This window comes from Cydia fagiglandana, chromosome 1 (assembly GCF_963556715.1).
Source record: "Cydia fagiglandana chromosome 1, ilCydFagi1.1, whole genome shotgun sequence".
Classification (NCBI taxonomy): domain Eukaryota; kingdom Metazoa; phylum Arthropoda; class Insecta; order Lepidoptera; family Tortricidae; genus Cydia; species Cydia fagiglandana.
This window is the reverse complement of record NC_085932.1, coordinates 30,017,966-30,043,818: the sequence shown is the minus strand read 5'-3', so window position 1 is coordinate 30,043,818 and position 25,853 is coordinate 30,017,966. Positions and strand designations below refer to the sequence as shown.

The 25,853-nt window shown below is 37.3% G+C and overlaps 1 protein-coding gene across 14 annotated transcripts in view; it reads left to right on the top strand.

The window, feature by feature from the left end:
• LOC134669297 (glutamate-gated chloride channel) overlaps positions 1–25,503 on the top strand; it is a 37,427-nt gene extending 11,924 nt beyond the window's left edge. For 2 of the 14 annotated variants that reach the window (XM_063526877.1, XM_063526809.1), the window contains exons 2-12: positions 2,257–2,334; positions 4,614–4,726; positions 10,907–10,977; positions 14,314–14,383; positions 15,106–15,342; positions 16,525–16,659; positions 17,214–17,366; positions 17,648–17,822; positions 20,440–20,542; positions 21,272–21,447; positions 21,822–25,503. In XM_063526877.1, the coding sequence (XP_063382947.1) occupies positions 2,264–2,334; positions 4,614–4,726; positions 10,907–10,977; positions 14,314–14,383; positions 15,106–15,342; positions 16,525–16,659; positions 17,214–17,366; positions 17,648–17,822; positions 20,440–20,542; positions 21,272–21,447; positions 21,822–21,861 (1,344 nt within the window). In that variant the 5' untranslated portion in view covers positions 2,257–2,263 and the 3' untranslated portion in view covers positions 21,862–25,503. Of the gene's footprint in view, positions 1–2,256; positions 2,335–4,613; positions 4,728–7,529; positions 7,598–10,088; positions 10,157–10,906; positions 10,978–14,313; positions 14,384–15,105; positions 15,343–16,524; positions 16,660–17,213; positions 17,367–17,647; positions 17,823–17,863; positions 18,039–20,439; positions 20,543–21,271; positions 21,452–21,821 lie in introns of those variants that run through there. The other 12 variants (XM_063526833.1, XM_063526823.1, XM_063526804.1 and 9 more) reach the window with 12 other exon arrangements.
• The last annotated feature ends 350 nt before the right edge of the window (positions 25,504–25,853 follow it).

The following is a 25,853-nucleotide window of genomic DNA, read 5'->3' as shown; positions in this document are numbered from 1 at the left end:
GCGAAGAAAGTGATACCGAAGCTTAGATTTTCTATGTTCGCTGTAGGCCTGAGGGCCTCGTCTGAATGTCTGGTTCTGAATATGTCTGCGGCTCTTAAATCGGCTATTTTTTGTTTATCACAACTTTAACGCATTCACTGCCAGTGACGCGCCAGGCTTGTTTTTCGTTGGTAGGTGCTTTTCGCTACATACGCTTTTCCCATATTAAATAAAAAAAAAACCCATATCATATCATCATTAACAACTACCAACAGTCCGCACGTAGCGCATAGCTCGCGCTGGCACTGATTGTGTTAATTTGATTTTCAGTGTTTGCATGTTAGTACGCAAACATAAAACTGACATTTTATTTTTAATATGAAATGATCTGTTTCCAAGATTATAATTCCCTTGTGCCAACGGCATAAAGGGAAAAGCTTAGACACGTGTATGATCGTAACTACACCTTTAATAACACTCTTATTCACGACCCAACTCTGCAATTAATGCCTTCGTCCTTGATATGACACAAAATTAAGTAACAAGGAAGTTTTGATGGCACAAACACAACCTTATTTAACTGTAATTTAGGTGCAAATTCGCAATGAAAATGCAAAAGAGCTGGGTGATAGCTCCCCCCTCGTTTTTCTTGATTAAAGGTACCTGTATCATTCATAGCGTATTGTAAACAAGGTGGAATAATATTGTAAATGATGGCAGGTGGTCGAGGCAGTGAGTAATGATCGCTCTGACATATAGATGTCGCTTTAATTATTCTTGGCAGTTGCATAATTGTTGCAGACATGCTGTTTATCATTAGTATAACTCTAGGACATATTCAGTAGGTACCTACTCTTTTACACGTTTAATTCAGAATAAATGAATTTATACGTCATTAGAGTTAGAACAAGATATAATAATAACACTAGTTTGCACTGCATATACGCTATCAAAACCGTTGCAGACTTTTCTTGGCCTAACTCTATGAACAAGTTTTAAAATTAGGTCAACCTTAACATGGCAAAACTAATTTGACTACTGCATACATTTTCCAGGATTCAGTCAATTGTTTTCATCACCTCGCGAGTGGTTCGCTAAAGGCGAAGATAACACCCAACGTTAATGTATATCAGAAAAGGGTTACGTTATAACATTTAGAAGGTCAAATGATTTTCTTTTTGCCATAATTACTTTTACCTTTCACCTCCAATTACCTGTTAGCCCTAATTCTTGGTACCCTCATCAGCAATTGGGTCGAAGCGACGCTACATTATAAATAAAGTGCAGCGGACATCGACACACGGTCAGCTTAGGCCTTATTCTCTACATCTATCAAAATGATAAAGACATCGTATTGATTGTGAGCGCTTGTTCCCTCTAAAGAATGATCATATTATGTGTTAACGTAACATTGATATATTATGAATTGGAATGATATTGGTATTAAATTTTGGTTATTGGACCGGCGCCATAGACGTGTTGTCTACGAGAGAAAACACGTGGAATTTCCCTGAAAATTATTTACTCGTACGAGACATAAGGAAAGTATCCGTTAGCAATGATTTGCACGCATGACATTTCAAAGTTTTACCTGTAGATATTGGCTTTTTTGAAGAACCCAACACTGTACTTAGTCTCGAGCAAATTTCTGCAATGAAACCCTCGTCTTGTTTTGTCATTAATTTATTTGTGTGAATGTAAAAAGGCGAGCTATGTTGAAATTAGCTATACTCGTGCACGGTCCTTTATGTCACGGGTATACAATCACTTCACACATCATCAAGCGTTTTATTCTTGGGTCACTGAAAATAAGCGAGATAAATAGAAAATAAGGGAACCAATGAAAAAATTACGTTTCTTAGGGTGTCCGGCTTGCTGGCGCGGGTTATCTTTTAGACATCACCAAGATACGATAACGACATGTTTAAGATCTAACCTGTCAAATTTGACATTTACGCGATTCTGGAGATACTCTTGAACGATTTCCACAGGATATGACTTAGAGATCCAATTCACATCTAATAGATATCTTACTCTATCTAACGTAAAAGTGACCGAACTGCGCTGCAAAAGAGAACTAGTTGATATCTAAACTATAACGTATCTAGAATGGATCTAGTACGTGTCGTCTCTTGTCAATATCTTGAAGTTCGAATACGGCAGATTGTAGGTAAAACCCGTCGGGCGCATCCGCGCCAGTTAGCGCTGCTTATATTATTTTTCCTTATTCCCATTAGTAGTAGTAGTGTTAAAGTCAGTGTGGTTTGCTTGTTCCAGACGGAGGATGGACGTGTCGCGGCCATCATGCGCCGCCTTCTTCTGCCTGCTACTCCTGTGCTTCACACAATTTGCAGAGTGAGTATTACATACATTGAGATAAAATTATAACACTTGAATATAAAAAAATGATTGGTGATCGCGTGATGCTTTCTATAGAAAACTGAAGAGTCAGGCGCCCCGCCCCCGGTCCGGGTTGTAGCCGTGAGTCATCCTTGAGTTATTAAGTCTGCAAGTTCACTTTCTTCCCAGAGGAGATCGCGCATAGAAACGTTTTGATTTCATAAAACCTTGAGAAATTCGCCGACACGGATATTTTTATTACAAACACCCGTAATGGGTGCGATACCATCGACTATTAGGGTTAATTTGGGTCACAATCAACCCTTCATTTTAGTTTCATGTTTAACAATCGGGTTTCCTTTCGTTGATGTATCCGTCGCGAACGAGGTGAACAATAGTTAACTGGCGTTATTTGTATTTTAATACAATTAAAGTGACTGAAAACCATTTATTAAAACACTTGAAAAGGAAGTTTTCCCAAGTTTCATCGCCTGTGGATTTGATAGGTGATATTGATATGTTTCTAAGAAAAATCAATATTATAAAGTTACTCGTAATAACGACAGTTGTCTTTTATAGATTTGTCCCAAATGTAATATCTGGGAATTAATTTGTACTTTAGTGTGTTTAATAATATTACTACAATTTAGAATGAGACTAATGAACTATGTTTAATGTTATTAAAATTCAGAAAAAAGATAATTTAAACAAATATTATTGTAATAAGGCAGTCGTTCAATTTTATTTATACAATTACAAGCTTTTCATTTTCACTATATGTGATAAAAACATCACTATATGTGACAAAAACCTACGTAAGTATACGTCAGTTTTTTAAATAAAAAATAACAAAAGCTCTTAAACAATCAGTTAAATACATAAATCATATCACAAATTCCACGGCATCGTAGGTACACAATACTCTCTCAATGTCATACTTAAAATGTAAAAAATGTCGTTGAAGATTGTCTGGAAATTATCGCAGGCCAAGACAAATGGCGGGAGGCATGGGTTTGACGTTAAACTACGGACAATGTCGAGTGAGGACACGAGGGAATTCGACCACTAAACGCCGGATATATTGTGTTATCTTTAAATTCATACTGGTTATACCTAGTGGACGTAATATAATGTGGTGTTGTTTTAAAAGTAATGATAAGGATATATCAGTGGTTTGTTTTATAATGTAACACAACAGGATTTGTACTAACATTACGACATTAATTCAATGGAACCTAATTACCATTTCATGACTACGTCTTACGGAATTCTAGTTTTAATTAGTGAAAACGCGTTTTCACTTAAAGCGGGTTTTTACGGTAACACCTATAAGATTTGAGGAGTTCCCATTAATTCCTTGTGGATCCCATCATCAGAACTGGATTTGACCGTTATAAGTAGGTACAATACACGTGCGAAAAGGTATTAATTCACAACTCAGATCGATTGGAATGTATCGCCTCTCGTTGCGAATTTCCTACTTTTCGAACTTGTATCGTAATGTATTATTCCAAATCTGCTCTCAAACGACGGAGTTCTGAGGTACCTAACAAACGTAAAAAAACAATAACAATCGAATTGATAATAACCTCCACCTTTTTTGAAGTCAGTCAAAATATTTTTACGTGTTGAACCAGAACACAATTGTTACGTGCGTGTGTAGCTTTTCCATGCTATTTCCTCACATATGTCTCGTCTAGTTAAAACCTGGAGACATGAGATATTGCATCAGGAGTAAAATAGAGAAAAAATGTTTGTAGTCATTTATCAATCGTCACGACGCCCACAATCGGCGGGTATTTCAAACAGAGCTATTTCTATTTGTTACTGATATTTCATTATTTAACGTGTTTTTTGTAGAGGCATTAAGAAACAACGAAATATGTACGAGATTAAACGAATGTAAAAACATATGTAGAAACACTCGAAAGAATAGGTACTCGTAGCATACATAAACCCCACTAAAAGAGCTTTATGGTTTTCTTTTAAATTAAATTAAAAAAATGTTTAAATGAATAAGCTCTAGAAGTTTACCTCTTTTTAGTTCTGTGTCCAAACTAAGTCTGATAAAATAATGAGACTAATAAAATAATCATAAATTAATTCATTAATTATTGCAATTTAATTAGTGCAACTTATTTGTTACCTTTATTTTGAGAGACTATTACAAAAATAATATAACAAATTAGAAACACAATTAACAGATGGCGGGACACTTACACCATACCCAGCCTATTATTACAAGTTTCATAAGTTCCTCTCCTGAAACAGTTAAAATCCTCTCTGTCCCACAGATGCGTGAACGCGAAGATAAACTTCAGGGAGAAGGAGAAACAGATCCTGGACCAGATCCTCGGGCCGGGGCGGTACGACGCGCGCATCCGGCCGTCCGGTATCAACGGGACTGGTAGGTGTCTTCTTAACTTACCAGATAACCTAAGCTATCGGGCATAGCCAATTGAAGCACGCTTCAAACTTTGTGCGCGAAACACGACGGAAAGCCTCGACCAAACTGTGTAATTAATTTTAAAAAACGACGGATAGCTGCGGACGAACCTGAATCGTGAACCAATGAAAAGAACGGCGACAGTATGGTGTTTTTGGGTTCTTTGACACGGGATGAAAAAGGTACCTACTAAAAAAGGAGACCAGGTTCACAATTTCGGCTTCACGACGTGATTCACGCACGAATGTGGTGGGACTGTATAATCGTTTATAGAAAACGCCAATTGAAACGTAAATTATATATATTATGTAAATGATCACGACACATTTTGATTTACCCATCGATTGTACTTTTACTATAAACGATTGTCATTTTGGCTATGTGTCTTAATGCAACCGGGTGTCATTTCGAAAATTGTACCCGTTTTTTGCACTCGACTATAAACTATAATTAACTGTATACATACTTTTTCTATCATTTTAACAGTCTTTAAATAGATATTCCAATCTCAGTTGACAGGATTTATATCTTGAAATTGTATTGTTGTTTGCAAAAGTTCTAAACTAAAAGGGCTTTAAACCGGCTGATATTGGGTACTGATAAATATTTAACTCTTCAATTACCTTGAAACTTATAGAAGTATATTTATAGATACTTGATATAGCCCAACATCGGGAATAATAACTACTGATGCTAGTCAGTGTTCGTACGGGCTCAATATCGTAGGAGTAATTTAGGCATATATTACTATAACTAAAATAGATTACCTACCTACGGCAATATTTTCCAATAAATTACTTATAGTTAACTATTGTATATGACTACAAACCTACAAATATTTCTTGGCATGAAAGTGAAACTTATGCCTAAATATATAACCACGTAGATTAGTTAATAGTTACCTAAATAAGAATCGATGACGAAAAAGAGTTTGCATTAAATCGGGGTCATAAGTCACAATATATATTTAATCTTATAACACGACACTTCTAATAAATACACTTTTCAAAATATACGTAGGTACATTATTGTACATAATACCTTCCGTAATATATCGGCGCAAGAATCAAAGCTGAGAGGTGTCTTCCGCAATAACCTTTTAGTGGAAGCGACAGGAAGCTGCCGCGGGAAGGCATTACCTTAAGTACTTACGTGAAGGAACGCGGTGAAAAATGCCTTCCTCGTTCATTTTTTAGGAGGTGCGGCTTTCACGTGCGTGTATTGGCCCTTTTGATACCCACAGTAAATAACTTAAATGGGAAAGTAATAAATAGACTTTAATACTTGATTTTTTGTAGCTTACATGACTTTCGAATGAGAATTGAAATGTTTGCGGATTTGAATTTTATTTTTATCCGAAATCTTAGCCTTTTGTCTTTTTACAATATTCGTGACGTTGCTGACCTGGAATCAGGGAACAGTTAATATTTTATTGAAATATGTTCGTTAAGATCTTAATCGTACACGCACGACCTTGTTAATATCAAATTAGCCAATAAAAAAAGTAATACAAGTTAAACGACTATTTTAGTATTTTAGTACTGAAATTCAACTAGTTGACGACAATTTATTACGCTTTACGTACAAAATAATAAGCACCGTACAGTATAAATGATAAAATTCAACACCAGACAATTTGTCACTTTAATAATATCGCAAAAAAGATTGTAAGAAACTTTTCACGGCTGAAGCGCTTTTCATAACTTAGTACTTATTTTCAGCCTCGTCATGTACCGACAAAAGCATTCCTTTAAGCATGAGCTCTTTAGACAGAACCGCCAGTCACGGCGTCTGGTTATTCTTAGATTAATATGAGAGAGTTAGAGGAAATCCTACACTTTACTTAAATAAAGGATGAGAAGATAAATTGAAAAGATTTGTAGGTGTTTGAGAACTTTTTGTACTAGAAGCAGCTGATGTTTATATTTGGAATGGAAAATTGTGATTTACACACTGTTTTGATAACCGACCACATTCTAGCCAAAACATGAACCTCGCAGAAAAAACAATAGACAGTCTGACGTAAACGTTTATGTTTTGAAGTCAGCAAAAGGGTAATAAGTACAAGTTATTTCTAAGTAGGTAGGTATACAAAATGGAACGGCAGTTAAGAAATTACTGGTTTAATTCAGTTCACCCGTTTAATCACAAATGGGTTGATGTAAATTGATTCAGGTGGCCGTTTACTATTTACGCCAGAGGGACCATTTGTCACGTCGATGTCTTCATAATGATCGCGTTTGGTGCGTATCGATTACTCTACCTACCTTTTACTACGGAATTTATGACGAGACATTATTAGTTATTTTGTGGTATGGTTCCCTGTAAACGGTTTGTATTCTTTGCATTTCTTGGCAATTGGCAGGTCTCGACCATTTACTTAATATGCTGATTAGACGATACTAAGAAGTAAGTTTGCTGACTAACGTACTTCCTACTGCTTATAACCTTTTATCAATCAATCAATAATGTGTCGAAAAAAAAGTCCTGTAATATAGCTTAGTTTAACTATTGGAGTTTACATAGCGTTACAGAATACTTCGTCTCATAGTAAAAGCTTGGAGTTGATAATGTGTAGTACCTGACGGATCGCTCTAGGGTGGCGAGAGTATATTGAACGCTACGATTACTGCAAACGCATATTTTTGGCAACATACCATCGAACTCTCTCCATCCAATCACAATGGACCGACTCCGTCCTAGGTACTATTAATAAGGAGCATTCTAAAAATACATTTTGCTGTTGTACTATGTTTATCGCCAGATGGACCCGCTGTCGTTAACATAAATATCTTCGTAAGAACAATTACTACCATAAGCGACATAAAGATGGTTAGTAAGACGACATAATCGTTGTTCGTAGTCGGTAGCGCTTCACGAGAACTCGATAAATTATCACCGAAACGTGATACATTCGGAAAGGATTTGTAAGGAAAATTTAATGTTTAGGTGATATTTTTTTTGAATTTTTCGAGTTTTTCGTGCCTTAGAATACGCACCGCTCCGGGCGAATGTCAGGGTGATTCAACCCAATAAGGACTGTTCAATAAATATTGACGAAAGGACTGGCCGGTCATGCTATTCAATCGCAAAAAAAGAACTAGTCTGGGTTAGAATTTTCTATTGGACGAGTAGACACTATTTAGTTTTTCGAAGTAGATCTAAGTGCGAAGACATTTTCAATGCAGGTTATAAGTTGTGTTTTTCGTCAATATTGGGATGGTTAGGTGGGCGGTTGAACCACTCGAGCATTTCTCGCGACGTGCCGCCGGTTGTGGTTGCCGCTCGACGACAAACACAACTGACAATCAGTTTTGTAGTACGGGTTACGATTTTCTGTGTTTTTCATCTATTTTTGTGTGCTAGGTAACACGGACTTTCAAGATGAACGTTTGAAACATCCTCGCTTTTAAAATCATCTTGAGCGTCTGCCTACAATGATGTTTTTTTACAGATATTAACATTAGTTTTCACATTCAGTCAGCCTGTGAGAACTCTTGTTACCTGTAATTAGAGATAAATAGGTATTTTGTATATTTTATGTTGCTACGAACCGCTCGAGTGCGGGCGAGCCTGAAACACCAAAGAGCAAAATTATATTTTCTTTAGAAAAGCGTCTCGGTAAAAAAAAATTGAAATATTTTAGCGGATAACAATCGCTTCTTTTATTTTTCGTTCGAGTCTGCGGGCTTTTCTCTTCGCACAGTTTTTTGCACATTTCTAACCGGGGTTGTCAAATTTTATTTGATAAAAAACAAAAAAGGTCGAGGGGTCGTATTTTCCGTGTCATTTAAATGACCTTTTTTTTATAAACATACGCTTCATTGTTCATTTTGGGTCCATGATCTGGTCATTAAAGTAAAAACAAGTTATTTTACATCACCCCCGACACTCCGACGCTAAAAAATACTTAAATATTAATAAATTAATGCGTTTCATGTAATCCGTTTAAACATTTTTATTTAAGCGAGTCAATTATTGTACCAACGATGCCACACGCTAAGTCGCGATCTGTAACCCGCAAGGAACCAGATTCAGATGAAACAATTTGTTAGGGTTTTGAACTGATTTTGATACGAGCTTGAAGAGCGCTCACGCTCACGCATACGAAATGAATTTATGAGTCTTGCGTGAGATGCGCGTCAATCACCAAGATGATCGTTGAGGTCGTATCAAAACCAGCTCAAAACCCTAACAAAAAATTGTTAAATTAAAATTATTTAGAATCTACTTCAAGGTCTACAAATATTTACTTTTTGTGCATCGTCTGTACATAATAATCTGATACGATATCATAATATTCATTTTCTCATAGTCTATTGTTACAAAATACTTTATTTATTTTTATGCAAACATTTGAAAATGATCGTTGCAATTAAATGTCCATGTCCAAACACTATCTGCTTCAAAACGATAAAAAATGCAGTGCTATTAAAAAATCGATGTCAGGTTGTAAACACGCGACTTTTATTAAGTTCTACTCATATGTAGGTCCCTGTCATGTCATGGGGTGATATTAATATTCAGAGGTTGCCCTTAAGTAGTGGAAAATGTCGGTTAATCCAGCCTGAGCCGTGTTATTCGTACTCGCACGGTACGGGAACAGTAATTTCCGTTTCATGTCAATCTAGTTCATATCCGGATTTCGTGGAGGAGTTTTCTTGACACGAGGCTTCGGATACATAACACGAAACAGCCAAACATAGGTATTTGTTTACTGAAATGGAGCCGGAACAGAAATGTGTTTGATGAAATCGTAACTTTAAATGTAGCGCTTCCTCATTGCCTGATATTTTACCCGATAAGGCTTATTGTACCCTCAGAATTAGTAGGATTATAGCGAATTGATTCGGTTAGCGTGTGCAGCTTTTTAATCCCTTAAAAGCTTTTCGTGATGTAAATTTGCTACAGACAGCCCCACATTTTTCAATCTGAAGCCCGCGCACAGCTAAACTTTTGTAAATATGCCTCCGACAGCGCTCAGCTAGATGAAATTTTCTTTTCAATTTTAAGATTAATTTTCTGCTCTATTTATTACACTAACACAAATTCCTATAAACAAGCAAAGTCCGTCGATGGCTTCTTTAATCCCGGTGTCCATCCGTCCACGTCCTGTTTTGTTTAAATTCACAAATTGAGTTCCATTTCGATGTTTATTTTCCATCAGTTCTCCCGCACGCGCGGGTCCAGGTGAGTCGTTGCTAACATGTTATTTTCAGAGCGACATCACGCAGGGCACATACAATCATTATCGTTATATTTAGGGCTAGCTCCATTAGTCTGATAATTATTTATCAACCGATATATTTTGCTTGGTACTTAGATGGGCCTGCGGTTGTGAGCGTGAATATATTTGTCAGAAGTATATCAAAGATCGATGACGTCACGATGGTAAGTCTCCCGAGCGGACACACTCGTACTCGTATTTAGCCTAAGTACATACATTGAGTTACCGGGTCGCGAGGTTACAAGTCAAATGAATGGGCAACTCTCTCCGCTTGAGGAGAGGCTTACCCGCGTTATGTGTAATGTTCATTTTTATATTTATTATTTTTATTCTTCTAATGAATCCCGTTTGGTGTTAACGACCAAAATCGTTTTTTGACACGCGTTAACTGTTCCTGTGATCGGCTCCGTGGTCTCGGTCGAACGACCGGTCCGCTTTTCACCCTTGAGAGCATTGGAAGGGATTTTGTCTTCTAGAACATAGATTTTTTTGTTTATTTTAGATTGGCTGGTTGTCCTTATGGTTTCATATCAAGAGGCATTTAGCTCGATGAAATGGACTGAATATGTTCGAAGTTAGAAGAATACGTTGGGTCCATTTTATGAAGGTGTAATGTAGCAGTTGGTTTTGAAGTAAACCTACTTATAAAATTTTTGTACTTAGGTAACCACGATATTAATATTTGCTCCTATAAATATCGAAGCATTATACATAACTTTGACTGAAACCACCTGGTAAGATTGCACCCAAAATTTTAGCATCTGACATTAACTCATCACCCCTCAAAAACTATTTTTCATTGACTGGTAGCCATAGCGTAGGCGCGTAGGGGCATACTACATGTCGCATCATGGCTAGGGCTAGGCTGACACAATCCTTATAAAGTCTAAGTTTGATATTTTTTTTCACTAAAGGCGAAGCTCCCACGTTAGTGCGAGTCAACCTGTATCTCCGATCCATCAGCAAAATAGATGATTATAAAATGGTGAGTGACTGCACATAACCAAACGATTGTAATAACTACTCACACTTTTATTATTAACAAAGTCGAGGAACACTCGTCATCTGTGACTAAACTGTAATTTTTTTTATCACACTGCTTACAAACTAAATAGGTGTACAATAATGATATTGTATCATGATAGGGATGGGTGACGATATTGTAACTTTGTTTATAATAAAACTGTAATGTTCTTTGGATATTTGGCAATTGCACTTTGCTGAACATTATCAAGCTACCGTGTTTGGATATGTGATTGTGTTTTGTTCATTTATTTCCTTTCTTTTGTTTACTTATGTTTTCGTGGATGTTTTGAGTTTTGCACTGTCTTTTTGGTTTGAGACTATCATACTGTCCGTATTTAACAAAGAACATTGATTGAACCTGCTAACGAATTCCTTGCGATTTTGTCCCCGAACTTTCGTAAATCGTGTTGAAGATCCCCGTCTGTAACCAGTACGTGTCGTGGTTTGGAAAAGGACCACTTTGTCATTGTCACATACAGTTTTCTATTAAATAAAAGTCGTTGAAAGTTGTAAGCGAGGGATGGAGTGGCCAATTTTCTACCGACTCACCTACAGACCCTTCTCGATGTGAACTCTGAAATAATAAACTTTTTATTTTGATTTCACGGTGCGGTGCCGTTCACCCTTTTGTTTCTATCAAGTTACCTTCAAAACATTACTTAAATTCTTTGTAAACTCACGATCGGCTTTCAATACAAACTCCGTTTTAACTATTTTAGTTTGATTATGTTTTTTATTACATTTATTTTTAATTTATTTCCAAGTCACATAGGAAATGACACGTGAATTCAAAATTTTGTAAAAACACAAACTGATGGACAATTGGCACAGGTAGTGAGCACTGAGAGCTAAATTTTTATAACTAAGTAAATTTGAATTATGTAAGTTAAGGTTCGCACTTACCGGTTGGCAGGACCAATCCGGACCGCACCGAGGGCAGAGGGAGTACAGTATGTAGTTCACGTTCATCCAGTCGGCAGACGGCACTTGCTCGCACGCGCCCTCTCTGGGCGTAGTACTCGATCAGCACTTACCCGCAGGCGAGACCTCCGCCGGGAGCGACCCTCGAATCAATACACAGCTTGGGGAGCAACGCGGCCCGCACCTTTCATCTCATGCTTTTATTTCCCTTATATTACTTTCGTATCATGCTTTATTTAACACCTTTCTGTTGTCATGCATTTGAAAAGGATATAAAAACTATTTTGGTCGTATAATATGTACGTGCCGTTGTTACTATTGTCTTGTTCATGTGAATTTGTGTTGTGTAAAAATCGGGATGTACGCCGCGCCCGCACTCGGCAGCTTGTGTCGACCGTCCGACGCTATGTGACCCGCCCCCCCCAACGACCGCTAGACGTATCGTAGCTCTAGTTAAGCTGGCAGATAACCTGCATGCAGGTAACACGATTGACAAGCATTCCATCGACGAGTGCTCGAGACGGTGAGTAGGTGCGCTTCGCTTCGTCGCACTACCGCCCACTAGCACACTACAAGCATTTCTCCTTAGCGAGGTCGATTTAGATTATTCCAGCGAGTTGTACAAGTGAGCGCACTAAACACTCTCTTGCCTGCTCAATACTTCCAGCGTCTGCGCAGGAAAGTGTTTATTCTAGCTCACAATCGCTACTAGAACTTGCCGTAGTCACTGGATCAATATCAACCTAACGTACTTACTAAAAAAGGATAGATGCTTTTTAAAAGAACACTAATCTTTTAGTGTGCTACAGGGTAACTCTTACACCACAGCACGCGGGCTGATCCGTCTTTTTTACACAAACTATACACTCAAAGTGCGAAAGGGATGCGATAAAACCGTGTGTTCGGTTTAAGAGCAAGCACGGCGGCTTTAATTGATCCGGAGTGGCACTTACAAACAACACAATGCACTCATAATACAATTACTTTGTGAAACACCAACAGTAGAGCTAATGGCACTGGAGAACTGCCTTCCTCATCAATTAAACGTTGGCTAAGATTCGAAACTAGATTGATTAGGCCACTTACCAAGTGATGCGTTTGCCATTTGCAAATTTTGTATTTACCCAGTCGCATCTGGCAAATGGATCAATGTAAACGAGGCATTACTAAAGATGTAAATAAGTAGCTTTATGCCACATATAAGCAGTATTTATTTGAACGTTTCGATTCTTCTTTCGTGATCCTTGATTCGATTTTGTCAGGTCTTAACCCTCTTTTCTAGCTTGTATGTACCGATATGGGAATTAATTTGTGCTGCAAAATCAGAATGAAGGAGCACCGCCTGCATAATGACGCGCCAGGTACAGCCGTGTCCGAAAACTGTAGCCTGGTGGTTTCCGCTAGATCGCCATAATGCACGGTATGAGCATGTGTTTGTGTTTGTATTGACAGTATAATGCCCTCGACCAGCCTTAGATTAGACGAAGGAAAAGGCGAACGTAAAGGCCTCGCTGGCAGCGCGCCAAATTGACTAATACATTCATGATCCCAAATTCATCAATGTCTACGATAGCATCGTCATGCCTCCTCCTTCCTATGAAAGCATAATCATCTACCTCCATTTGTTTACGCTGCTTGACGGACTTTTCTTTCTCAAGAACGAAAAGTGAGTCAAGTTTCGGGTAGAGCATGTCGTAGTCATTGATTTTGCAAGCTTCGTTTCGTTGTAAAACTAATTCATTTGACTTGCTCCTGACGTGAGGGACGTGTCCTTGACGTCAGACTAAATTGTTGAAATAACCTCCGGCATCCCTCCTCCCATTCTAGTGTCTGAAAATATGTGTTTATGTAACATTTGTGTCAATACGCGCCTCGCACTAAATTGTACCTTCGCTATTAGGTGCGTTTGCTCTTATAAATAACACGCTTTTTTGAGTGTCTAAATTAAATTGTAAATAGTAAATTATTGAGAAACGCGCATAATAGTAGCACATATTGATTCATCTTAGATAACTTAGCTTGTCCATTGGCAACACGTTTTAGTAGGCATATTATTGGCACAAATAACATCACCAGTGAAAGCTTTGCGAAAATTGTACAAAAGTAGACATACATTTGGTATGTAATAGCTTTCTGCATAAACAACAATTAAAAAAGAATAAAAAAGATAAAAGCTTCTAGACATTTGCACAATAAAGCTGAGAGATAATAGCGTTTAGTAAAGAAGAATGACTTAAGAAGTAGGTCAACATAGATTTAGACGAAACGAGATATCTTCAAGGAGCGTTTTAAAGTCCATTTGCTATTCGCCTTGAGGGTATGTTGTTGTTTATTTTACAAAGAGCAACTGCTTTATCTGTTTGTAATGTTTTAGGAATACTCCGTTCAGCTGACGTTCAGAGAACAATGGTTAGACGAACGGTTGAAATTCAACAACTTGGGCGGTAAGTAATTCATTTAGTCTAGTTTGGTGTTTATTATGGATGGATCGTTTACGATATTCTATTTCCAAAGAAGATAATAAGATCTCGATATTTATTTTTAGCTTTTCATGGCTATCCCTGTTGAATATTTTTCACGATCTTTGTTTGGTTAATTTAGCTTCTCATCTACGTCATTTTCTTTTGTTTTGTTGTGTATCACCCTTTGGTACCTATAGTTGGGATTATTTTTGGGAATACGAACTTTATAATAGGTTGCTTTTTGAGAAAGTTATTAGCTTTCGACGGCTATTATGTAAGTAGTAGTTATTTTATATACTTACGCTAGATAATAGTTACATAGTAGTAGCATCAATAGATCGAGAGAAGATTTTTGCCCAACCTGTAGTGGCCTCATCTCATCATAAGCTTATGTAATAGTAGATTGTTAATCAAGGGATACCTAAAAAGTACTCATTTCTGGCGAGGTAGTTTGGCGCTCGAACGCAGTGACAGCGCCAATAGTCCGAGGCTGCAATGATGCTTTTCAGTCGAGTTAAACACTGTACTTTTCATTTCGAATACGAGGAATATAAAACGCATGTGTTTTTTTTTAAACATGACTAAGTATACATTTTTATATTATTTTTTAGGGTACTTTCAATTAACAATGAAACCTTTTAGAACAACAATGACCCTCTTTCAGAGCATGAGGAATGAAAATAATCTAACGGAGTTTCCCACAGGCCGGCTCAAATACCTAACCCTCACGGAGGCCAACCGCGTGTGGATGCCGGACCTGTTCTTCTCGAACGAGAAAGAGGGCCACTTCCACAATATCATCATGCCGAACGTGTACATCCGGATCTTCCCCAACGGGAACGTGCTGTACAGCATCCGAATCTCGCTGACGTTGTCGTGCCCCATGAATCTGAAGCTGTACCCGCTGGACAAGCAGACGTGCTCGCTCAGGATGGCCAGTTGTGAGTACATTTACCTAGCCATGATTTAATGATCCCATTTTTCTTAGAATAAATTTAAAAGTGGAAAAATTACTGTCTTGGGTGAGACACCCAAGACAGTAATTTTCCACTTTTTAATTTATTCTACAAGCTTAGTAGCATCGTTCGCATAACGTTTCTGCTTTTAAAAAATTAAAAGCCCATTGTTCTATCTCAATCGGACATCAACTCATCATAGGGAACTCATTTTAATGTTGCTTTCAAGATTTGACATAAATAATGTAACAAACAATAAAAATATGAAACACTGATTTAAACTTTCACGATTATTAAACATTATCAAACTGCACAACGGGACTTAATCGCGTATTTAAGTTTTAAGATTTACCTCCGACGTTTCGAGGACGGCGTTGTCCCCGAAACGTCGGAGGTAAATCTTAAAACTTAAATACGCGATTAAGTCCCGTTGTGCAGTTTGATAATGAATAAAAATATGAGTTAGGTAAATATTATCTTTTAAATTAGACATGTTACCTATATACTTAAAGTGTTAAAAACATGTTTAGCACCCCAAAGCCTTTCTATAAAACTCATCGAAAACGTCACGAAATGTTGATTCATGCAGAAATCAATTCGCATTTCGCAGTAAACTGAGATACGAAGAAATAATTTGACAAAATTTACCGGCCGTATTTTAAAATAAAACGTTTACGACGTTGATGTCGTGAATGCCGTGATGCCATATGGCGTCAGTGCCAGCCATTCGTATCGTTTGATTTACGAGTTTATTACCCAGCAGTTATACAGCGTTCGGTAAACATACATATTACCATTATACAATCGTAAAACAATGCAGTAAAAGGTATAGGACGTTGAACGATTTTTATATTTCATGTATTTCTAAATAATAAAAAAACCTTACATGCTTTATTATTATCTTTTAAATTGATTATACGAATAAGTTGATTGCATATCGAAAGTATTGTCCCCTTTATAATTTGTTGACAACTGTTGGTTTAAAGACAAAGAAAAGAGAGAGAAAATAGATGAATTAAAGAAGAGAGAAAACGTAGGTAGATAGAATCTTGTCCTGAAGTTTACTTCTCTTGCAATTCTCTCTATTACTAGGAACTTCGCATTAACTAGGAACACTTACAGCAACATTAGTCGCTCTTATAAAAATAATTTGTTATCATATTCCAGACGGCTGGACGACAGATGACCTGGTGTTCCTATGGAAGGAAGGTGACCCAGTGCAAGTCGTCAAGAACCTACACCTACCGCGCTTCACGCTCGAGAAGTTCCTCACTGATTACTGCAACAGCAAGACCAATACTGGTAAGTCTTGTGACCAATTGTCTCCATCAGTCTATATAAATGTTCGAATTTGTGTGTTGTGTAATTGGTCAAAGGCGCCTAGCCTATCAAAGATACATATACTCAAGAATTTGGAACGAGTACTGCCTGGCCGGGTGGTCTAGCGGTCAAGCAAGACGTTGAAGATGCCAATTTCGATTTTCGATTCTGGCCTCGGCCACTGGAGCGCTTGGTCACTTTTTCTTTAGTATATGATATATGACATCTATTTCAGTTTATTAAATACATATTTTAACTTTATTGTTATTGAAATGAAATTTACTTTTTTCCTATAACGATTTACTGCAGAAACTTTACAGGATTTCCGAAACATCTTGTTAAGGTTTGGTTTCCCTTACATTCTTGCCATCTTAGATTAAAGGCTGCATTTAGAACCTCGCTTTACATAGTGTATATATACTTTTAAAAACTAGAGAATTGTAGATTTACAGATTTCGGGTACGTCGTTTCCATAACCATGTGTCTTTTAAAACGGGTTTTCCAACGCTTCTTCATGTTTTGGTCCGCTATTCCAGGTGAATACAGTTGCCTGAAGGTAGACTTGCTGTTCAAGCGCGAGTTCAGTTACTACCTGATCCAGATCTATATCCCCTGCTGTATGCTGGTCATCGTGTCCTGGGTGTCTTTCTGGCTAGACCAGGGCGCGGTCCCAGCCAGGGTGTCGCTAGGTAAGTCACATCACACCAGAGCCAGATCAGGCCTACTAACAGCGCTGCCCACTCGATGTTAACCGTTTTCCACCCCTCTACAACGGCCCAATGAAAGGAGCTTCTGCTAGTAATTACTTCCTAACCCTTTGTTACGAAAAATTCTCGCTTTTTATTTTAAATTCTGCATTTACTGACTCCTTATGATTTCTCCTCGCTACAATCCTCTCCTTTGCCGCTAAAGTATTCGCGTTTGCAAATTTGAGTTGCATATTAAATGATATAAATATTTAACCTATAAGGAGTAACAACGCTCCTGACGATGGCGACCCAGTCGTCAGGGATCAACGCCTCCCTGCCTCCCGTCTCCTACACGAAGGCCATCGACGTGTGGACGGGCGTCTGTCTCACCTTCGTCTTCGGAGCGTTGCTAGAATTCGCTCTAGTGAACTATGCGTCCCGCTCCGATATGCACAGGTATGGTTTGGATGTAAAATGAACATATATTGTACAAACAGGAGTAACAACGCTCCTGACGATGGCCACCCAGACGTCAGGCATCAACGCGTCCCTGCCGCCCGTCTCCTACACCAAGGCCATCGACGTCTGGACCGGCGTCTGTCTGACATTCGTCTTCGGAGCGTTACTGGAGTTCGCTCTGGTCAACTATGCGTCTCGCTCCAACAAGCACAGGTATCGCTTGTACATATGAAATGACATGATAGTGCACTTAACGAGGGTGACAGCACTCCTTACGTTAGTGGCTCAGTTAGACTGCATCGGCATTAGCCTTCCCTCGTAGGAAACCATAAATGTCTGGACTAATGCAGAAAATTATTGGTGAAAATTCTTTTGATACCTGGATTATCCTACATTAATTTTATCGAATTTATAGCGGTAGTTATTGAAAAAACAAAGTTAATTTTGTCGGCCCTAAGAAAATTGGCAAAGACAAGTTATCATTAGTCTAGACTGGAGCTTTTCGCAAACTTGGAACTATTCGGAATCATTGAAAAAAAAGCTGGCCTGAAGAAGGGATGCATGATTGAGATTAGATACTTTAGGCAAAATTAAACAATAATAAATAAATGCCCATTCTACGTGTCCCTTTATCAATCAGCTATCGCATCGAAAACGACACTCGAATTAGGATTCATTATTTATGCTGAAAATCAACGCATGATGTGACATTCTATAGATTTAGACTTAGAAGAGAATGACTAGACTAGATATGCCGTATCTTTAAACTGGTTTCTCATCATACCACAATAGTAGCATAGATTACATGAATTCATGGGGCGATCTTCCATTTGTAAAAAGTTCTTTATACTTTATAATACTTAGTCTCATGTAATCGCTAAAGCTAGTCATGGTATTGATATAGGTACTGCATTTTCAATTTAGAATGCATTTCTTCCAAAAATCGTAGTGTTTTCTGAATTTTTAAATATTATTTCATCTTTTAGACTTTACCTAATCTTCACAAAAATATTAATTCTTCATATTAAAATCCATAAAACATTCGTTTTAGAAATTTGCGTTCAGTCTAAGAAATATTGTCAAAATATTGAAGGTATGGTAACCAAAACTCATGTGCTGTTAAAAACGATGCTGGAAAGCTTCGTTGTAGAGTTAAGTTCACAGGTAAGTTCATTCCTTTTATTTAATCGTATTTTCATAGCTATATGATAAAATAGATTCCATCTAGGCCAGAATTAGACCAAGAAAAGTCTGCAGAGATTTTGAAAGCTCACGCAGTGTTATTTTAAACGTCAAACTTCTATGAAATTATTAAGTATAAATAACACGTGCATTGCGTGGGCTATCAAAATCGCTGCAGACTTTTTTTGGTCTAACTCTATCTTCGCACCGATTTGAATAAAACAAAGTGAGGAAGTTTCATTCAAATTGGTGCATTATAAACGTCATGTTTTAAAGAATCTAACACTAACGATGACATTGCCACTTTGTCATTGCGAATGCCATGCATAGTTAGCTTGGTCCGACTTTAGTCTTGTACGTGACTTTTTCTACTTGTACCCTAACTTACAAGTTTCCAAGTGGCGTTCGCAGACGTCTCTAAAAATTGATTTCTTATTCAGAGACGAGCATTTCTAGAAGTCATTGAAGTTCAAAGAGAAATAATTAATAACCAATTGAAACAGGGCCTCACCTTTCATGAGAATAAAATTGAGTGTTCATGAATAGTAATTCCATCCGTAGATCGAACAGCAGGCTTGCAAATTCAAAATGTATCGCTAGATATAAACGCTGTTTTATTCTTATACGGCCTAAGAGCATAGTTACAAACATAATGAAAGTGTTTTGATGTAGATGAATTTCATCATCATTTAAGTAGCAATTTTCGGTGCAATCGAACTCTATGACGAATATTCTAAGGTTATGTGGGTTAAGAGAGTTTTTGCACGGGGCAAGAGAAACAGTATCAGGATTCCCTACATGTGTTTCTCTAGCCCTAATGTTTTATCCCAACTAACCTTAGCAACTTCTTTGCCGAAAATGTTTACGCCATAAGCACAATTCGAGAAAAAATTTCGATCAGATTTTCTGAATCTTGCATTATAAAAATATACGTATTCATATCAGTTTTTGAATATGATAGTCTGTTAACCAAATTCCAGTACACGAGAAATTAAATATTAGGTAAAAGTTCTTTCAAAATCTTTCGATGCAACCGAAAATCGGGTCGGAGATAGCATTTAAACTTGCAACATTATGTACCTACTTATAAGATAGTTCAGAATTTTTCCTTTAGAAATTTTAGTGGTTCATAGACATATTTAAAGTTCTTCTTTGTTTACTTTTAATTGTTAGGACATGATGAGCATATACTCGTAATATACCCGCGATTCCAGTACAAGCTAAATTAATATCTTGATTAATATAATTATTTAGATTTAATTTTTTTAAGTTCAGAGTTAATCATTCTGGCTCTCGTGTCCTAAACATTATTAGGAGTTTTCTTTTTAACTTACGGCCTAGTTTTCAAAGATTGCATGTTTATGCCCTTGAACTAGCTAGCTGCAATGATAGGACCTATGGTCCCGTAGTACGTTTGAATATCTATGTGCAGAGAGAACCTGAAGAAGACGCGCAGGGAGATGGAGGCGGCCACAGCGAACCTGGACGCTGCCTCCGACCTGCTCGACACAGACAGCAACGCCACTTTCGCGATGGTGAGATCGCATTTGATTTGGATACATAATTTGGATTAATATCTACTGAGAGTCAGAGCGGTTAGTCTATGGAAATGCTTATGCCGTTCAAAGGCATAACATCAAGCTATAGTGTGCTTATTCTTTAAACAGGTTTAACTTTACTTTGGCGCATTCTGACTCTCAGGCCAGTTTATTTTGTAGTATATATCTAAGTCTAATGTTACATCTCATTTATTTAGTATTGGGAAGTACTTACATGATTAATATTGCACAATAGATCCAAAACTACCACCTTGTAATATTTATATATGAAATACTAGAATCATAAAATAAGTAGGTAGACAACATTCTTTCGAAATCATTTCTTTTTTGCCTCTCTGCCATTATAAAGATGACAATTAAACTGATTACTGATAAATTATTAGACGAGAAACCTTAGAAAGGCTATACCTCATTATGAATTCTTGCTTAATCAATCATGAAACTACTTTTGATTGGCACCCAAAAACTAACGATTCATTGCCATTTACCCCAAGCAAAGTGTTGGGCTAGTTGCACCAAACACAATTGATGGCCCTTGACGTCAATCTGCAGTTATCTATTACCTCCCTATACAATAAAATTTTGCGATCATTTTAAAGGTGACAAACGGTATGGTGCAACTGACCCTTAATGTCATAAGTAGTTCCTAACATACCGGTACCAAATGCACCCCGTCCGTCCTCCCTGACTTTTCTGCAACTGCAGAAACCGTTGCGCGGCGGCGAACCGAAGATGCGGCAGTGCGAGGTCCACATGAACCCCGCGCGCAAGAACTGCTGTCGCCTGTGGATGTCCAAGTTCCCCACCCGCTCCAAGAGGATAGACGTCATCTCAAGGATCACCTTCCCGCTGGTCTTCGCCCTTTTCAACCTGGCCTACTGGTAAGTCCTTTCACAGTTTTCACACTAGCTATCAGAACCTTGCTACAGCACTGCGCCTACACCAAAACCAATGGCGTCGGTCGGTATTGCCACAATCTCTTGTACTGGTTATATTGATTCTCCGATAGTTCGATATCACTATTTTACTCGTAAAACAAAATTATAGTGCACCAAAAGAGTTGAAGGTCAGTGCCAATGCTATAATATAGCAAAATTATTTGGTATTTGCAACCGTTAGTAAAGTCGTTTAGTTTAGGTTACTTACACCAAGTAGTAACTCATGTAACTCTCTGCCAAGGCTAACGTTGAATCATTTATACTTAGACCCAGCACGTACTTTAACTTTTTTTTATTCAAGGTATATATTTCCTCAGGTCAACCTACTTATTCCGCGACGAGGACGAGGAGAACTGATTCGCGCGCGACGCCGCCGCGGCCCCGCAGCACGCGCGGCTCGCCGTCGCCGTGCTCGCGCCCTACGCGCTCTTCGCGCTCGCCTACGCGCTCTTCCTCCGCCAACGGCCTCTCTCCGAAACCTTCTGTCCCTGCTACCGCCCCGGTACTTGTACGGATTGGCGGAGCAAGCGGGGCTCCTCTCCGGGCTCCAGTATTATGCTCACTGTTAGGATGGAGAACGATGAGCGAGGGCGCAGGTCTTAAGCCTATTAGACTCGTGAGTTGTAGTGACTGTAGTTTATGACTTGCTGAACCACCGCCCCGGTTGCCCAGATTGGCGGAGTAAACGGCGGTTGTCTCCGGGCTCCAGTACCATGCTTAGTTCTGTTGCTTACTGTCATGATGAAGAAGCGCGGCGTGAGAGCGCAGGTCTTGTAACGTTATTAGACTCGTGAAAGGCTGTAGTTTGTGACTTGCTGGGAAATAAGAAGTTTTTACAAGGTCAAATTAAAGTTCTTATGATCTTACTTACAGCTAACTGGTATCTTCTGCTCTGATTATTTGCACCTACTAGTAAAATGATTTTAGTCGTATGATCGAGCGAAAAAGGCGTATACACAGACTTTTGAGCTTTTATTGTTTAACTGGAGCTGTACCAATAGGTTTAACTACTCTAATATATCAGTCCAGTATCTACTACTCAGTACTTCGTAGCAAAAGCATAGGCACGAATTAATTGAGATTGTGGGACACAAGATTAGTTAGGTTAGGTAAGGGACAGTGGGACTAACAAGAGGCTACCATTAGTTGTTAGTTGGGAAAGAAATATCCAGAATCCTATGTTGAGAAGTTTCCAAGTTGGTATTATAATAAAATCATGATAATAATTACGAGTAACCTAAGCAAGTCATAAACTAGACGATCTCAAATATTTGTTGTGATAATAGTAACTACCAATAACACCAACATTTTTCGTTCTGTTATTCAATAAGTGTTCCGTAAACAGAGTTTTGTACGGAACACTAAAAATCAGAAAAGTTTCACATTTGACTATTCGTGTGAACTCTCCACGACATAAATCGATGCAAATAAATCCTTGTCTTCATTTTGAGTCTATAAGAAGCCATTCTGAAATTGGGTGTAAATATGAAATATGACAAGCTTAAAACTAAGGCAGGCGTCAGGCGCGGGATAATATAGCCTAAAAACATAACCTCACATTTACGATTTTGGTTCACTACGTTAGCGCTAGGTCACTTATACATTTACAATATGTATAAATAAGATAATAATATGTAGATAGAGTTATAGATTAATCAAAGTAAAGGGAAGCGTATGGTCCCTTCGACGGCGGCGGAATGTGTGACATCTGAATTAAGTATAGGTACAAAACATTTTCGTTTCAGAAAAGTTTTTGATAATTTTACCAAAACTCCATGAACGGAGACTTACAGACGTAAGTATTTAGGATATATGATTCGGTTTGCCAGATACACACGAGATTTGAATCTGTATATCCGTATCCCATTTGAAATACTGTTCAAAATCGTGTGGCATACGGTAACCGCCCTATAAAAGCGTGAATGAATGTGTGAATGTAGGAGTATATTAAGGGTCAGTATATTAACTTATTGATACCGATTAAACTACAATATGAACTCGACTCTATCTCTTATAACATAGAGTCTAATATTCATCACTTGGGAGTAGTCGGAGAACATATTATTGTAAGAAGGCCTAGTATCGGTAGGTTTCATTCATAATCTATACTAAGTTCTCGTCTATAAGACAAAAGGAATTTATAAAACAATTTAATCATTACCTATAATATATAGAGCCTACATAAATAAGGGTCATGCATTTCTTATTAAAACCTAAATCCGGCTCGAAGGACCATCATTAAAATGAATATCACTTGAGGATGCAATTTTATGTTTTAGTAAGAAATGCAAGAGGTATGGTGTAAATAGTTGGGCCTACAAATTTCTACACCTGTGTCGCTCAGTGTACAGAACTCTGTTATCTAAGATGTTTATTAAATTACTAAAATACTCGTAAAATATGTTAAGGTATTTCGATATTAATTTATAATCATCTATACTTCGTGTCACTGTAAATAATTTAGACTACGTTAGCGACTCTACTCAATGTTTCCTACGTATCGATGTTTTAATTAAATACACTTCTTCACGTTTAAAATATGAACACACATTCTCACTTACAATATATTGTGAAAGTATCACTAAAGCTGTGTTCGTTCGATGTCGGCGTCGACGCCATTTTGATGCACCGTCGTTTGCTTCCGCGATTCAGTCGCTTATGTTCCATTTACATAAATCGAATTACAGAATAAATATACTTTTTGCTCATCTTTCTATTTCCGTCCCTTTTTATTTCCATGGGTCTTGAAGTTTGGGTTGTAACATGGTTATACTAGTTGATATAAGTAGCGAATACTGATAATCTAGCATGTATTCTTATTTACTTAGATATGTCCCTTATTAGATATTCTTGGCTGTGATGGCAACCCTAAAAGTTTCGATATACTTGCCTAATCAAAACTTATGATTTTTATGGCCTGGCAACACAAGTTTTGATACCAATTTGAATTTATCCGTTAAGTCAATTAAAGTTTTCGAAAACACATCTACATATCGATCCTACAAAGGAAAAAGGCAAAGATAAATCTAACCAAATATTAAATGTACAGGAAAATAATTATGAATGAAATACCGGAACGTTAGTTAATATTTAATGGGCAAATACTTTAAATGATCATCACAAACAAATGCCAGGAAACAAATAAATTTACAAAACTTTAGTTTCTGTAGTAATTTATAGTCTGTGTTCTTTGAATTTTAAGTTTTAATCAATACCTAATAGATAATATTTAGTGATGAAAAATATGAGTTTGCAACCGAGACAAAGCTAGGAAGATGATGATGATGATGAAATGACAAAGATAATGAAAAACGATCCACTTAAAAAATATGTATAATCAGCAAAATATAAACTTGAACTGCTACATAATACAACGTGGTCATATTATACATACCTAATACATAAAAAAGTATCGAGTATAAATATTACTTATAGATACAAAATATACAATATACTATTTTATTTACCTTAAAATTCAGAGAACCAGACTATTCACAGAATTTTAGAACAAATGAGATCTTAATAAAATTTAAATAAGCTTTTAAATAAAATGTCAAATGATGTAAAATGAAGTGCAACAAATATCCAGCCAATATCCGTTAAGTCATGCGATTCGACCAATCAGCGACCGTAAAAAATCGTCGACCAATCATGATCGTCCAATGACTAGCACCTCAATTCACGTCACTTTGATGACCATAAATAATGGTATATTATCCATGTATCTGTGGTAAGTAATAAATAATGGAAGACATAGGTTTTTTTAAATATTAAAAAGTATATGTAAAAAAGATTTAATTGAAAAGACAAAGCGCAGAATCCCTTGCTCTGTTTATAGAGTTAGAGATATGTGCGAGAAAGAGATGACAACAGATCCAATGGATAATATACAAAATTAATTGTTACTTTAGCCGTTTAGAACCCTTTAAGTTAAAAAGGACGGCATAATGAAATGCGAATTACAAAAAGTGTTTTTTAATAAATGTATACCCACCTAAAGTGTGTTTTACTCCTACTTGATAAACTATTTTCTAGAACTATATAAACAACAGCGTGCGTCGTCGTGTTTTCGGGGCGTGGTCGAACAGTTATTTTTGACAAGTTAGCATTCTCTCTGCTTCGCTCTGAAAAAGACAAAAAAAGTACAATTTAATAAATTATCATATGAAACACCTACATTACGTCATGGGGTCCCTCGGTAATTACATTCCGAGATAAGAGCAGAAGAAATAATCAATTGCAAATTCCTTAGTTTTGTGAGCTATGACTATGAATTAGGTTGTAATTTTTTGATTATAAAACCAGCGGTATTTTATAACGTACAGCGACATAACGTACACGTACGTACC